Below are 16,661 nucleotides of genomic sequence, written 5' to 3' on the forward strand. Positions count from 1 at the left end.
ATACAAAAGGCCAGCTCACAGATTACATGCAGAATATGCCATATCTATCCTGAGAGGCCATTGTTTTTATGAAATCAAGTAAGGGCCTCTGAATCCAGCTCCAATATATGGAAGGAAAGCAAACTGCTGGAGTTATCTCATGAAGATAACTGTAATATATTCCAGAAGTTTTCCTATCAACACCTCCCACCTCACCCACTTCTTGGAAGACGGAATTTATGTGCAAGACACTGGCATGGGAAACAGAATATAAAGTGTCTGTCTCCTCCTGATTCTGCGTGTAAAGATGGGACAACTTCTGCGTCATATTATAAACAATCAAAAACAGTAAAGGAGCACATAGAAAAACAATAGACCTCATCCTATTTTTAAAAATGCTAAATTAATACAAATAGATCACAATAATATTGAGAACAAGAAGTGACCATGAGCTCCACTTACTCTATCTTTGAGAATAATGCGATTAATTCAATGCTTAAATGTTAAGCACTGCCTTGTCCTAGCAGTTGTGAGAGATACTGCATTTATACCATTTCATCCCACATTCCAGGAGATTCTAGGGGGGCTATGGCATGAGATGAACATCACACAGAGTGCTGGAGAAAACTGTGAAGCAGTACTGGACGTGGTAGGTGTTCTCATGCTTGGTAATTAGAGCAAGAGCCAGACAAGTTAGGGAAAGAGACAATGTGGTTCTGTCTTTCTGAATTCCAAATAAGTAGTCTCTTCACGTTGTAGATTTATTTCATGTCCCAGTCTCCTTAGGGTTCCCCAGAGGTTCCTGAGAGAAGTTCCACAGGCTATACACCCCCTGCCCCCGTTTCTAATGGCACTAAAGGCATCCCCTTCACCCCCTGACACCACGCCTGAGCACCAGCAATTATTGGTCCCTCCAACCTGAGATCACAGACAAATATTTTTGGAAGGATTTCAAAATTATCACTCATACTTTCAATCAATTTAATCAAATTAGTCATCTAAGGCAGGTCCACTGGAAAAGCACGCGTTTTGTTGGGAGTCTGGGAAAGAAGTAGGAGGACCGACAGGTAATTCTGGAGGCGAGTGGCCAGACCTTTGGGCATGGGAAGCACTGGACTCTGAAGAAGGAGGGACACAGAGGCCCACTAGGACCGCCTTGCTCTCCCCAGCGCTTCCTCAGCTCTGTTCCCTGACGCCTCTGCCCCTCTCTGTGGAGGTGGGGAGGGAAAGAAGTGAGGTGTGGTGAGCTAATTCCTAGGTGAGCCGCAGAGGAATGCGCGGGGCTGAGGGTGACCTCAGAAAGGTGAGTCCCAGCACCAGTGGTCAGGAGAGAGGAGTTACTGCAGAAATATTTCATGTCACAGGGAGATGTACCAAAGGCACATTCAGAATAAACTATACTGCTTCTCATATGCAAATTCCTGGATCAAACAGACCCTTATCACAATCTGAAATATGTAAATGGATTCCACAGCCTAACAAAAATGTGTAACATTATATATCATTTTGTGACAACTGCTACGGGATTAGCACTGGGTTTACTACAGCACCACAAATAGACATTCTAGCTTGGTTTCATGAAGCCCCTTTTCTCTAACGTCCAATATTCACCCATCCACCCAACAAGCCTGCCCTCGTGAATGCCTATACAAAGCGTGTGGTGCAGAGTGCTTTGGGTGCAGAATGAGCGATCCACAGTTTGTCCATCCTAGGAACTCACACGCTTTAAAGAAGGATCCAGTCAGCTTCCCTCATGCTCACACTATTCCTCAAGTGTGAGTAGGGAAGGCCGCCTTGTTTTACAAATGAGAAGAGAGCCATTTAAGGGCAATCATATTTCCTCACGTCATAAGCATTGGCAAAATGTAGAACTCATAGAAATGGAAGGGCAGAATTTCTTGACGTCATTTAAAATAAAATGAATGTTTACTATTAGAGCAACTGATTATTTGTTTACCCTAACAAGTTTCTTTTTCCCCTAATGTGGATCAATATAAGATCTGGTGCATAGAGAATTCTTTCCTGGCTCTGCCACTAACCTTGGAAATGAAAATCCATAAAAAAAAAGTTTAAAGCCCCAATATCCATAACTGTTTGAGGAGCAATTATAAAAAGAACAGAAAAAAAAACTCCTATTAAATATTTTGCACACATAAAGGGACAGAGTATTATTATGTGCTTGGCTAAATGGAAAGGGTAACACCTTGAGGAGAGGCAGGGAGAAAAAGAAGGAGAAAGAAAGATACACATCAGCTAAAATGTGACTTTCTCAGCCTGAGCGATTAGCCAGGGAGGACAGGATTTAAAGCAGTCAAAGGTAAGGAGAGATGAGACCCAACTATCTTAGTGAAACAGACGCAAGGGTCGGTCTCTATCCTGACAGCACTGATTGCATCTCCAAGACACAGTCCAGCAAAACCTGCACCCCACTAAGAAGATTAATTTCCTCCCACTTATCTGATTGTGATGTGTGAAGGGTATTTCCACAACCCAAATCAGTGCTCCATGGTCTGTCTTTCTGTTGAGAACCTGGAGCTCTGACAATATGAGCAATTATCTTTTTGTATCACAGTCAGGCCACCACCGACTGTCCCAGGAAGAAACTGGGGAAAAGAAATAGCAGAAGACAGGAGGGGAATGAAGCTATTGCTCCTGTGCTCAGTCCAGAACTTCTGGGGTTTGGAAGGGGGGTGGTGAATTTCAGAACTATCTTCTTGATATGGTGGTTCAGAATTGTAGACTACACTTAAAAGGATAAGTTTTCAGTTTAAAGCATTATTAGGTGTTTTGGATATCTCTATATGTGTTGTATATTCTTCATTGGAATAGCAGTCTCTCCTTGAGGATCTATGTACAAGTGGTCTCTATTATATATAGACATAGATGCTTTTTTCTAAAACATTATGATGTTTCTATATGAAATCATAATACATATGCAACTAGTCCCAATAATAGTCGAGATCTAATTCATTCAGTTTGTTTGTTCTGTTTTACTCTCCCTGAAGCAGGAGGAAGGCTGATGAACCTAAAAAACTAGAGTTTAAAACTATGAGAAAACCGCAAGGGGGTGGGTTGGTTTGAGTCTGAAGGGGAAAGGGTTTTCCCCACACAGATGCAGACTGGCTGCCATGGAAGAAGAATGGACCAGGGAAAGCACTGCAGTTCCAATTCTTTCTGTTTCCCATAGTTATTTTTTCAGTGAGTTTTTCATAATGCCTCTCTTATTTATCTTTTTAATGAATCATTTTTAAATTTTATTCTTGATTAATCCCTGTTTTGTTTGTTTTATTGCCCTTGTCATTGATTTCTGTCTTTATTTTTATTATTTTTCTCTTGTTTCTCTGTTCTCTACTCTGGGATTCTTTTTCTTGGTTAATCTAGTTGAATGCTTTCTTTGTATGCAATCATTTTTCTCTTGATAAATTAATTTAGAGCCACAAATCATTCTGTGACTTCCACTTCAATGGTTTCCTGCTAATTCTGATAAATAGTATTTTTGGTTCCAAGAATTAAAAATTTCCCTTCTGATTTGTTTGTACAGGGTGTTATTTAACATTGTGAGTAGGTTGTTAAAATTCAACTTTTCCTATCTCCACATTATCTGGGACTCTATGGCTGAAAGCTATAGATGCCTGCTGTACCTAGAATTTTGTGCTGATTCTTCAGGCCCTTTTCAGATATTGATTCTTAAATATTCCTAATGGGAAGGTAAATTTTACAAGATTGAGTAAAATTGAAATTTCATATACCCTTTGCAACACAAAAGGATACACGTAGCAGGATGTTTACTGCATTTCTTAAATAATAAGTTATTAGAAATCAATATCAAAATGGAGAAATAAGTTATGGCATATTTATAATAAAATATTCTATACCAAATAAATGGATTTAAAATCTATATATCAATATGAATACATTTTTTAAAGTATGATGTTAAATGAAAAGGCAATTTCCGAAAGTGTACGCATTGTATGATACAGGTGATGGAAACAGATAAAACAACACAAACCCCCCCCCCCAAAAAAAAACACACATAAAACAATATACATTTTTATGCCACCCTATGTTGTTTATGAATTAAAAGAAGACCTAATGTAAATAACATCAAACAATAACATAATAATCAGGATGGCTGGCACATGAAGACCTTGCATATAATTTTTGTACTTATTTAGATGGAAGGATATTTAATATATATTTAATAATCTTTAAATAAAAGTGTATCATTCTTTTTGTTACAATCTCTTTTTTTAAAGCAAAAATATTTATTTTAAAATTAATTCTCAACCATATTTACTTCTGGTTTAATCTGTAGTCATATATACATATTGCACTTATGTAGTTTCCCTATATTATAGAATTTTTCACTTTGCAAATGCTAAAAGAAAAATAGAAACTAAAGTAGGTCTTTCTTGGTTCATGGGGTTCTGGGCATCGGGCCTTTGCACTGGCCCTTTGGGAAGACAGTGTAGTGCAGTGGGAAAAACATGGAATTAGAAGTCAAGCTGACCTCATTCAAGCCACAGGTCTCACTGTGGGTGACCTAAGATCAATGCTTTAATCCTTGTGAGTCTCAGTTTATTCAGCTGCTAAGCAATAGCAAAATATAAAACCTTTGAAAGAATCAAAGAATATTTAACTATGTACAAAGCAAGTATCAATACTCATTATTGACATTATATATTATTATATATTTATATGTAATTGCATTATTCCATAACTGCAATTATACTTACTTATCTCAGAAATGATCTCTAATGGAAATAAAGGGATGTTCTTCCTAAGACATTATTAAACACAATAAACTTTTTAAAAAAGAATTAATAGACAAATCAGGGTAAGGTATATATAGTATTTACTTTTGTAAAAAGTGATTTTAAAACCCCATTTTTATCATGCTCACATATTCTGTGAGCCAGGGAATCAGACAGACTGGTGGGGATTACTTGTCTCTGTTCCACAATGTCTGGAGTTTCAGCTGGACAGACTCAAAGGCTATGGGTGAAGGTTAAAAACTTACTTTGTTTTCCAAATGACTTGGCAGAAAATGTTTTTAAACAGAGTTAGCTGCTCTCGTGTATTTAAGAGCTAAGGTGGTATAAATAGCCAGGAAAACTGATAGCTGCCTATTAAGAGAAACCCCTGAAAAGATAATATAACCCAAATTAAAAAACGAGTTGATTTTGATATAGAGTTTTAAGAACTTGGATGTTATATAAAGTGGTACACTTATTTGTGATTCATGGGAATAGTATTTGTTATCTTAGAAACAATAACTTCACGTAGCATGATATATACATTAATATAGTATATACAGAAAAAAATAGGGTATAGGAACCTGGCTTGAGATCATACTCAACTTTTTTGAAATAGCCTGTGCATAAGAACAACTAAAATGCTCATCTGGTACGTCTGGACTTCTAATTCTGCAGCTAACTAAAACTCTAATTTCCAAACAAATCTGCTCACAGCTAGATGGCCACTATTTTAAACCATCAATGAATGGCTGACTCATCCAGGTTCACAAGCCTCAATTCTGTATAAAAAAAATAAATGGGAAAACACCCTGAATTGTAAGCAATCAATATGCTATCAGAAACTAACAATGTGCTTTAATTAAAAAGGAAAATCCATAGTAATTCACTTTTTCCTTTCCACTCTTCACACAACAGAACAAGAAAGAAGAAATAGTATAGAAAAGCAATTAAAATGAAGTCACCTTTTGCCCTTAGAGTGTCTAAGTACAGCCTTTACCATTGAAATAATTAGCTTCAGATTTCTCATTTTCCTCCCCTTTGTCATACAGAAATCACTTCCTCTCTTCCCATGGAAATAATGCCTGAATTGCCTCTTCAGTTAACCCTAGGCTTCTAAGGACCTCAGTAATCTTGTTATTTCATGAAAATAGTAAGACTGCATGGTTACAGGGCCATTGTCCCTATTGGATTAGGACTTTGGGTCAGTCTAGAAAACAGCCTCATTTGATTAATTGCTATAAACTTGCATAACCTCTAAAACGGAAGTCAAATACTGGGTGTGAGTGAGTGTGTCATGACCACAGACTGTACCCAGCACCTGCTCTTGCAAGAAGGAATAACTGAAGGGCGGTTTCACTGGACACAAATGTACCAACACCATTGCAAACTCCAACATTCACGCTACTTCTGACCGTGATCAGACTTCAGAAGAAAGCACAACCCACCACTTTGGTCTATGAACCAATGCTGAAGCTACAACACGAGCAGTACTCCACTTTGGACAACAATAATCTCTTGGTGGCATTACTCAGAGCGCACACACAGGCTCAGGACTGAACACAAATGAAACAGAGTGGCAACACATCGAAATGTTCATACAAAGGAAAACTATATGTCCCTTCCAAACTATTCATGATCACTCTCACGCATACGTTCATGATGTGGCCAACACAGAAATGTCTAGTCAAACACTGTTGGGGTTGAAAGTATTTATAGATCCACTTGAAAGACTCAGTGTGGCTCATGGGAAAGAGGAATGAAAAGTGAAGCTCCCTGGGGAGTTTGGGGATAAAAAATTAAACATGGAACTTCCATTTGACCCAGTGATTTCACTTCTAGGACTATATCCTGAGAAGCCTGAAACAGCCCTAACCAGTTTGGCTCAGTGGACAGAGCGTCAGCCTGCGGACTCAAGGGTCCCAGGTTCGATTCCGGTCAAGGGCATGTACCTTGGTTGCGGCCACATCCCCAGTAGGGGGTGTGCAGGAGGCAGCTGATCGATGTTTCTAACTCTCAACATACAAAACTGAGTGTGAGATACCAGGCAAAGGGCATCCAGGTTTGTTGCATATCTACCATGTTTTAAGCACAATGTTATTTTTTTTAAGTGAATAAAATGTCAAAACACAGGGTGACACAGTCGTGAGACAGAATGAACACCCCTGAAAAGAGAAGACTTCCCATTGGTGAAGATCCCACCCAATCCTCTCCCAGGAGTCACAGTGGCACACAGGTAAAGAACGGAGAGAGAACACTCTTACTGTAGCGCATGGGAGTGGCTGAGATCTTTCATATCGGAGTCCTCGAAACGCGGAGTTATCATTCCCAGACCGCTGTCACTCAGCATGCGTCTCCGTAGCGAAGGATTCCACCAGTCTGACATCCTGGGAGGGAGAAGGGCACCAGACAGGTAAGCAAAGTCAGCCACAAGACTTACCTACACTTTCTCAAGGTGATTCTTGTCTCTAAATGTGAAAAGGGAAATCCATCTTTATTGGGCATTTACTAGGTACTTCACGTTTATTGTTTCATTTAATTTTCTCAACCATCATGAACCATTTGTATGATTCTGACCTCCTTATAGGTGAGAAAACTGAATTTCAAGATAAATCATTTAAAATCTAACATAAAAGAAGTAAAGAAGCCTGATACTGAAGTACGGATAAGAAAATAACAAAGCCCATCCTCTTCCCCTGCTCCACTGTTCCTGGTTTATGTCTAGTGGGGGCCTCTCATGAGAAAAAGAAAGGGACTGATTCAAGTACTTGCGGATGTTCAGGCTGTGTTATTTACGAGCTAGAGATAATAGAGTTCTAACCAAGACAAGCCATTTCTTTTGGCCATGATTTGACATGGAGAGAATGACCAACAGGTCCAAGACTAAGGTGCGCCTGGCAGAATGGATTCGCTCTTATGAGCTCAAGGATGGATTAGGTCAAAGGGATGTGAGTCATCCGTACGCCCAGTTCAGGTAAGGTGGGAGGACAGCTAGACTCTAGTACCTACTGCACCTGGGGTAGGACTCAGCACTTCACTTGTTTTCCCCACAACTAATAGGCTTGGTTTATAGTCCATGGACCACAAAGAAGGCCCTCTCCATCACCTTCTGGAACATCCAGGGTTATCACCCTTTGTGCCTGTTGGCTTTACCTTCACACTGGGATAGCTTTGGTATCACTAACTCTGGATTCCTAAGCACAGCTATATATCTGTTCCATCCTCTTGATGCCTACACACTCGGTCCACATCACGGGCATGAGCTGGCCCTGGCAGAGTTGGAGATACTTAGAAATAGCAGCAAGTGAAGAGGGGTAAATAGGCATAAGGGTAACTCAAATGAGTATCTCCGCTTGTACTGTATAGGTATGTGTGTACACTTTGTATATGCTACTTGAGTGCGCGCGCGCGCGCGTGTGTGTGTGTGTGTGTGTGTGTGCGCGCGCGCTTTCTAAGGAAATCCTTATTTTAACCAGTAAACCACTCAAGTTCACTAGACTTCACAAAGGGCAAAGATGTCTATTTTAATTTTGGCATCCTTGTTCCCAAGTGCTTACTCTAGTATATGGCACATAAAAAACCTCTAAATAAATATTTTCAAATTGTTGAAATAACCTAGAAATATCAATATCATTTTGGTGGTTCAATGTCATGGTTAAATTCATGGGTTCTGACATCAGAAAACCTGTGACTACATCTCAATTTTTCCATTTATTTTCTGTGCAATACTTGGAAAGTTACAGAACCCTCTAGTCATTAATTTTCTTATTTATGGACTTAGGACATAATAGTAGCAAATTACAGGGTCGTTGTGAAATGATGACAATGATTTGAATAAAATAATGTTTAATGAGTATCTATCAAGTGCAGAAACTATTCTAAATGTTCCACATGCATCAATTACTTTAATCTTAGAACAATTCTATGAGTAGGTGTTATTATTTTCATTTTACAGGTGAGGAAACAAGTACAGGTGACTTAAGATGATTAAGTCACTATGAAGTGGTGGCAGGGGTATAAGAAAGGCATTTAACACAGTGCGTGGCTCATCATAAGTGCTTGGCATGTGACAGTTATTGTTATACAATCTCAATGCCTCAGGATGCCTGGATATAGCAAAGAAGAAGGAGGACGTGGAAGAGGAGAAAAATAATTGTCAAATCACCTGTGTCAATGTTTATTTGGCTAACACAGGCCTTACAGCTATCGATGCACAAATGCAAGTGCCAGTGCTTTCTAGTTTGGTAGGAAGTGTGGATGTGGCGGGTAAAGAAGGCTCAGGCAAACCTGGGTGGGAAAGTGTCCTTCCACACAACTGTTCATAAGTCAGACTTATAGTGAATCCAGCTGTACAACACTGATGAAACACAACCAGAAAACCAGTAGAGTAGCCCCAAGTCATCTGTGGTCTCACTTGCTGTGATTTTAGTTACCAGAGACAAATAATTCTTAGGTTTTAAATGTCATGCCATTCTGAGTAGTCTGATGAAATCTCATGCCGTCCCACTCTGTCAGTTACTGGTGGAGGGGCGGGAGGATAGGAGACTATTCACATAAAGTTTATCACAATATATCATTACAATTGTTCTATTTTATTACTAGGTATTATTGCTAATCTCTTATTATGACCAATTTATAAATCAAACTTTATCATAGGTATGTATGTATAGAAAAAAGACTAGTATATAAGGTTTGATACTAAACACAGTTTCAGGCACCCACTGGGGGGAGCAGGGTTCTTGAATCATATCACCCATGGATAAGAAGGGGACTACTGTATATTAAAATAGTTTGCCCTCATTAGAAATGTCAATGCTAAAGCCAAACAAGACACTGTTGGCACCCTGTGGCCAGTCTCACCATCACAATGTCAACGGAGCCGCCTACTCACCCTGAGGCTTGCTCCACCACCAGGTCAGGCATTCCTGGCGGTGTCCCTGCCTGCTGTGACAAGGCCATGTCTGGGTCCAGAATAAAAACCTCATCTTGAGAAATCTCCATCACAAAGTGCAAATGTTCCTAAGGAAGAAAAAGAAGTCTGTCAGAGGACTGACAGGATGCTCAAATCCATCATCTGAAGGGTAACCAGAAGAAAGCTTCTTGGACTTGAGGAATAATGAAATTCTGTGACTAATCAAATGATCACAGTCAATGTTCAGAGGCCTGACCAGTGGACATCCCTCCCTGAAGCAACATCATAGCAAGAGGCTGGGGAGGGAGAGAGGTGAATCCCCCTTGGTTTGGTTCCTAGTTGACCAGGATCTTGTTAGGTATAACCAGAGATGCCCAAATACTACCAAAGAAGTGACATCCGCAATGAACTTGGTCCAGCATGAGTGGACTTCCTCCCCCCAGGATCTGGTCAAGGCTAAATGGCATCGTTAACTAGGTGTTATGACCGGATTCCACACTGTCCTTTCTTTTTGCAGGAGGATTTGGACAGTGGGAACATGTTGTCATTAGGCATAAACATTTTATTTTCTTATTACGGAACTCTGATTGGTGAGGAGTTGAAACTAAGTAGCCTAGATATACCAGTATACCTGAGGTCTTAAATTTGAGGTGTCAACTTTTCAAAGGCACCTGTTTTGACTAGGAAGCAGTATTTATAAGTAGCAATGTAGGTAAGGATCTGAAGTGCAGGCTGGCAATGATACAAGTCTAGCTATTTTCTGTACTCATTTAAAAGGTCAAGCCATATCATCTCCAGTCCACCAATCACAAAACACAAGACAGCTCAGGGCTTAGGGCGAAGATTATAATTCCAAAATGTGTGTTTCCGCGTTTTTGTTAGAAAAATTTATCAGATTAGATACCAATAAAGCATATTTACTAGGGAATTTTTCACTTTCACAAGCAGGCTCAAGAAAACATACCTGAGATCTGTCTATTCGATAAAAGCGATCAGCAGAAGTTGCTAGAAAAAAAGAAAAAAGGATATGGTATTCAGAGTGTCCTGTGATCTGGCCCTAAATTTCTAATCTTCTGTTCTACCACATCAATCAGAAACCTTCCATTCCAGTTTAGGGACTAGTGACCGGTCCCTAAGTCTATTAGGAAAAACGCAGGACTTCCTCGCCTCTGCTGTTAGAAGGCCCTGCCTTCCCCATTACACCTGCCTGTCAAAATCTTACTTGCCTTTTAAGGAGCAAGTGAGATGTTACCTCCTCTGTGAGCCCTCCCTTAGTCCCGTCGTCCCTAACCATGGACAGAATTCATTGCTTCCATTTCTATGCACACTAACATTTTGTTTACACTTCTTATAGGAACTATCTTCACAGATAACGATGGGACTAAGGTATCTGCCTCTTTAAAGGTCTGTCATTTATTCTTTATGTCAGATATTAGGCCCTTAAACAGAGCTGGGACTCCATGTGTGTTTATTAAGTAAATAAAGCCTAGGAAAAAACCCATAAAACTCTCAGTAGCCAGACTTCCCAAGAAAGTGGTTCTTATTTTGAAAAAGATCTTGAAGAAGCAGAGCCAAAAACCACATCCATCATTAAAGGTATCATTTCACCTTAAAACTGAGTCCCTAAGCCATGTCTGAAGAAGATCAAAGCAGCAATAACAATAATACTAATACTAATACATATATATAAATTATATTATATACATATAATATTACATATATAAATTAAATTATATACATATAATTTAAGCATTTTTAAAAGGGACTGGGCTGCAGCTGTGGCTTGAGGAAAAAAGTCTTACAAAGTTGGGTTTTCAAAAATTATTCTGATTATTCTTAACATTTAAGAATTATGTTTCTCCTTCCTTAAATCTATCTACCAGAGTCCAAATATTATAAATAGATTTTCTGCATAGTACTAGAGGGGAAAACTCAAAATGCAAACAATCATTTGAAAACCATAGACACTTAAGGAGAAGCTTTCCTCCAAATGAGCTAATAAACAAAACTGTCACGGCCCCTGCCCTCTAAAAGCAACAGGAGGGGAGAATCCGCCTGAGAAGTACTTTCTCTACTCTGTTCTGTTTAACCAATTGTGGATAACGGTCTTAATCCCCATATTAGTTTCACTCTATAAATAGTTTTATTAGAAACAATGTTTATTTAAACATTGATTGTAATTTTAGGAAAGACTGTATATAGAACAGACTATCTGTAGAACAATTCATATACATTTCCATAATTCTATTAAATATAAGCTGTTCCTCTGTGGATTCAGGGGAAAAATGATTGTGTTTCTCATCATCAGGAATAGAAGAGCTGGAGGAAGAGCAGTGTGATTTACCTTCAGAGGCAGTTGATAAGCCATCAATAGAAAGCTAGGTCATGATTTATAATGGCTTAGATTTCAGATAGATACAAGTGCTCATCTTCCTGATACTGATCAGACATCTCACATCCTGTCATACTCCTATCCACAGTTATATCCTCTCAGACGCAGTCACAGATAAACAAAGAGGGGTCTGTGATGAAAACCACGTAAACTAGAGAGACACTGGGTGGTAGATACACTGGGAAGCATATAAGCAGGAATGGACTTCAATATAGGTAACTGAATAGAAAAATAGAATTGAGAAGCATCGAGGGATTGAGAGATGCTTGCAATGGAAAATGGACTCATTGACCAATCAGAAATAACTGACCTATTATGCACTCAATGTCATGCTCAGCAGGGCAGGTATGAACACAACTGAAATTTTCTACGCTTTGATAAAATCTTATGCATCACACTGAAGTGATGATTTGGTGAAAATGATATAAAAGCTCCAAAATATGCAAGAGACATACATGCTGGTACCTATCCCATGGTTACTGAACCTATCTACTGGCCTCAATGTAAGAGAGGCACTCAACTCTTTTCAGGAAGCGGGGGTGAGAGCGGGGGGGTGACAGCGATGAAGGGAAATGCCAGCTTGAGCAATCTGATGCTGAGAAGTTCAGCCAGAGTTAACCAGCTTGTTTTGAGGAAAATGACTTCAGAGAGGTGTTACAACATCAGCAAGTCCACATCATTGAGGAACCACATGAAGGTTTCTGACTAACCTTTTGGAAAACTGGAGTCCAATCCATCAATGGATGCCTTGCCCTGCAACTTCCCCAACCCCCACCCCTCCATGAAATACAGGAACACTCACCGTCTAGAAAGCACCACCGTGGGGAGAGTCTCTGAGCTGAGAGTGCCCTGGGGAAGGAGGTTTCTTGGTCCTGGAAAGAGACACACACATCCTATGGCTCCATTTGAACGACCTGAGGAGCTTCCCTCACTCTACATTCTGCCACATCACCTATGTCTAAGAGCAGAGCGAGCAACCTTTCCTAAACAAAGTGCTAGTGCAAGACCAAATCATCTATACTAATAAAGGGTAATATGCTAATTAGACTGGGAGACCTTCCGGACATCCTTCCGGACAAAGTCATGGTGGTGGTGCCGAGGCAGAGGAGGTTAGGGGCAATCAGGCCAGGAGGGGAGAGCAGTTGGGGGGTGATCAGGCTGGCAGGGGGAGGGCAGTTGGGGGCGAGCAGGCAGGCAGGTGAGCGGTTAGGAGCCAGTGGTCATGGATTGCGAGAGGGATGTCCAACTCCCAGTTTAGGCCCTATCCCTGCGGGGCCCCAGATTGGAAAGGGTGCAGGCCAGGCTGAGGCACGCCCCCCCCCCACAAATTTCGTGCACCAGGCCACTAGTATATATTAAAAGCATAATATGCTAATTAGATCAGACATCCTTCTGGATGACCTTCCAGACAACCTTCCGGACAAAGCCGGGGCTGCGAGGGAAGCCTGGGTCCTGGGTGCCTGCTAGTGGCTGAATGGAAGCCTCGGTCCTGGGTGCCAGAGGAAAGCTGGTGCCAGCAGCCGGGGGAAGGAAGGCCTCTAGTGTATATATATATATTAGAAGCAAGGTCTCTGCTTTGAAATAAATCATTTCACATAGAACTTTTTAAAACAATTCCCACATAAAATTTCTAAGAGGTTTTCAATTATTCCATTCAGCATTCAAAAATGATAGAACGTGGGACATTTACTTCCTTTCAGGAATTTCTTTCCTTTGTGATGCTGAGAAACTGGCTGTCATTTATATCTGTGTTCTCCACATAGATATAAATTTTCCCTACGAAGAGAATCTCTGGAGGTAGAACCCACCAGTCTTTTACAAGGTGAGTCTGTATGCTGAAGGCTTAGGACAATAGACCTAAAGTTACCAGAACAAAAGGGATACATTTCATTGTTAAAAAGCTGGGGTATATGGAGTGTTTAATATGAATGGATTCATATTAAATAATTGACAGAAGAAATTTGGTGTCACTGAGGACTGGTACCAAAATTTATATTTATATGAGTAGAATTGATATGGCTATGGATACAGAGATAAATACATATTCCTCTTTTTTGGACTGGCTTTGTCACCCTGTTGATCAAGCTAAATAAAATTTTGACATGTGCTCAATAACTATTTATATGAGAATATGTTCAACATTTTGAAAATTATATTTTGACAAATGAGCTATCTTGTTTTTCAGAAACTTAAGGTTCTTAATGTTACCAACGTGTCTCGGTTTGGTGAGAAATATGATTATAAACCAAGAAATTTATAAGGTACTTGAAATATTTAGAGGCAACTATGAAAGTGAATAAACATCTTAAACAAATATGGCTGTTTTCTCTAGCAATAAAAGACCTTGAACCCCAAGGATAGTATCTGAATTTTGATGGGGAATGTGCTACCAAGACCACCATGAAAAAATATCCTAATTTCCCTAGGTTAAAATCCACTCTGAAAGAATACAGAAATACTGGATTTATCATTTCTAAAGAATATTCAACTTAGAAATATTCTGCTAGAATATTCAAATTAGAAAATGTTGGACATTATTTAGTCTAATGTAATAAAATGCAGATTGATATATTGTTTCAGCCACATAACTTGCTTACCCACAGGCTGATAAAGTAATACTGATATCATTATATACCTCTTTATGTGAGAGCATCTGTGTCTGGAGAATTTTATGCAAGTGCCTGACTTTTCTTTGTTTATTTTGCTTATTTTCTTGTCATTTATTTAGTCTCACCTTAATCCATGAAGCATTTGATATCAATCAATTTCCTTAAAGGAATTTGGTTTAAAGAGAATTTCATAAGCTTGCTCTGTGAAAATACACTGGTTGCCACAGAGCTCTTCAAATCACTTCAAATAGGTTCCAATAGACCCTTAAATAGGTCCAACAATCCTTGAACTCCCTCATGACTTTATGCTAAATTCGGGGTGTCTATGTGTATGCTCATTTTACTGGGTAGAGGAACCACTATTTTCTATAGATTATTAAGCCCTCCAAAGGTTAAAAAGCTATTAATTTAAATAATCAAACATTTAGGTCAGAGACAATTCAATAAAATAAGATTTTAATCAGTAAAAAGCCTTAGCAATATTCAGACACACAAGAATAGGAATTATTACAAAATTACTGGTGATTAAAGCATCAAATAATGGAGGCCTTCTGAGCTTTGTAGCTATTCTCTTGGTAGTGTGTTAGATTCAGGCTAATTCCTAAATAGAAGGATTTGGGAAACACATTCCCAAATGTGTTTCAGCTCTTCAAGTAAGGCACTGTAAGTTCTTCTGATGTTTATTTAAAAAAACAAAAACAGACAAGAGGAAAGCCTATTTATATGGAGAGTTGGATTACCTTAATAATTGAAGTTAAACAATACTTCATCAATTTAAGGCACAGGATTTTTACGGAAAAAAATTATTGAAAAATATTTGGACACTTTCCGCATCACCTGAAGATTAAATTGCAATCTTAGGAAATGGCTATAGAAGCTCAAGTACAGCCCTAGCTTCTCTGAAATGGCTTCCCTGAACTAGGTTTGCATTCTCTCCTGCCTTTTTTCAACCTTCTTAAAAACAAACAAACAAAAAACTCTTAACGAGATAATTACTTACATAATGAGGTCCTATGTTGAAAGTCATTTGAATTCCAAAGGAAAAATGTACTATCCACCCAAAATAGGGAATATTCATAATGCAATGCAATTAAATTAGTGATTTTAAAATTTTAAGTGTTATAAAAAGATACAGAAAAACAGTGAAACTTCAACAAGATTTTTTTTTTCTCAACAAAAACTTCCATTAGAACTAGTGTAGCCACACACATATATGCAGATGGAAGGATCTCACCTGCCTTAGGACCCTAAATTTGGAGATTTTCCTGAAATCAGTGTTAAAATGATGCTTTGATGTAGCAGACTGACAAAATAGAAAACATACTCACACAATATACCAACACACTCTAAGACACAAAAAAGTCTGGCCACTAAGCACACCCAGACGCTGGGACTTCATCTAAGAGATCTGAGGGAGAAGAGAAGGGAAATCTGGTGGGTGCTGAGATTGTTGTATTTCATCTGAGTTGAAAAACTGAGTAAAAAGTTACTTTTAGTAAGAAAGTTCTACTTTGGAAAACTTAAAATTTTGTAGGATGAAATCAGAAGACTAAGAATTGAGATGACAAAAATGTTCTTGTCCTTGAAGTAGTATTTAATTATCATAGGAAAGACCGATGGATAAATGGGAAGAAAAAAACAATGTCATAGACTGTAGATGATCTAGCCTCAGTTAAGTAGCAAGCCCAGAGGCATGGAACTCTGATGGCCAAGAGCACTAACTGTGAGCACATGACATCCCTGGCTCCATCACCTACTAACTAAGATTTTAGGCAAGTTTCTTACCCATTCTGTGCCTTGGATGCTTCATTTGTAAAATGGCTACCATAGTATCTACTGAAAAGATTTCTTTTGAGGAGTAAATGAAATGGCATGTGAAATGCTTAACTCATTACCTGGAGAGTATTATGCTAAGTGAATAAGCCAGTCAAAGAAGGACAAATACCATATAATTTCACTTATATGTGGAATCTAATGAACAAAATAACAAACAAAATAGAAACAGACTCATAGGT

At 39.0% G+C, this 16,661-nt stretch overlaps 1 protein-coding gene across 2 annotated transcripts in view; it reads right to left on the reverse strand.

Moving 5' to 3' along the window:
• Window positions 1-16,661, reverse strand: part of DGKI (diacylglycerol kinase iota) — a 396,707-nt gene that overhangs the window by 52,567 nt on the left and 327,479 nt on the right. For both annotated transcript variants that reach the window (XM_059711894.1, XM_059711895.1), the window contains 4 exons: window positions 12,840-12,909; window positions 10,610-10,650; window positions 9,625-9,752; window positions 6,998-7,120 (listed from right to left, as the gene is read on the reverse strand). In XM_059711894.1, the coding sequence (XP_059567877.1) occupies window positions 6,998-7,120; window positions 9,625-9,752; window positions 10,610-10,650; window positions 12,840-12,909 (362 nt within the window). The remainder of the gene's footprint in view (window positions 1-6,997; window positions 7,121-9,624; window positions 9,753-10,609; window positions 10,651-12,839; window positions 12,910-16,661) is intronic.

The sequence above is a fragment of the Myotis daubentonii genome, chromosome 10 (genome assembly GCF_963259705.1).
Source record: "Myotis daubentonii chromosome 10, mMyoDau2.1, whole genome shotgun sequence".
NCBI classification, from domain to species: Eukaryota; Metazoa; Chordata; class Mammalia; order Chiroptera; family Vespertilionidae; genus Myotis; species Myotis daubentonii.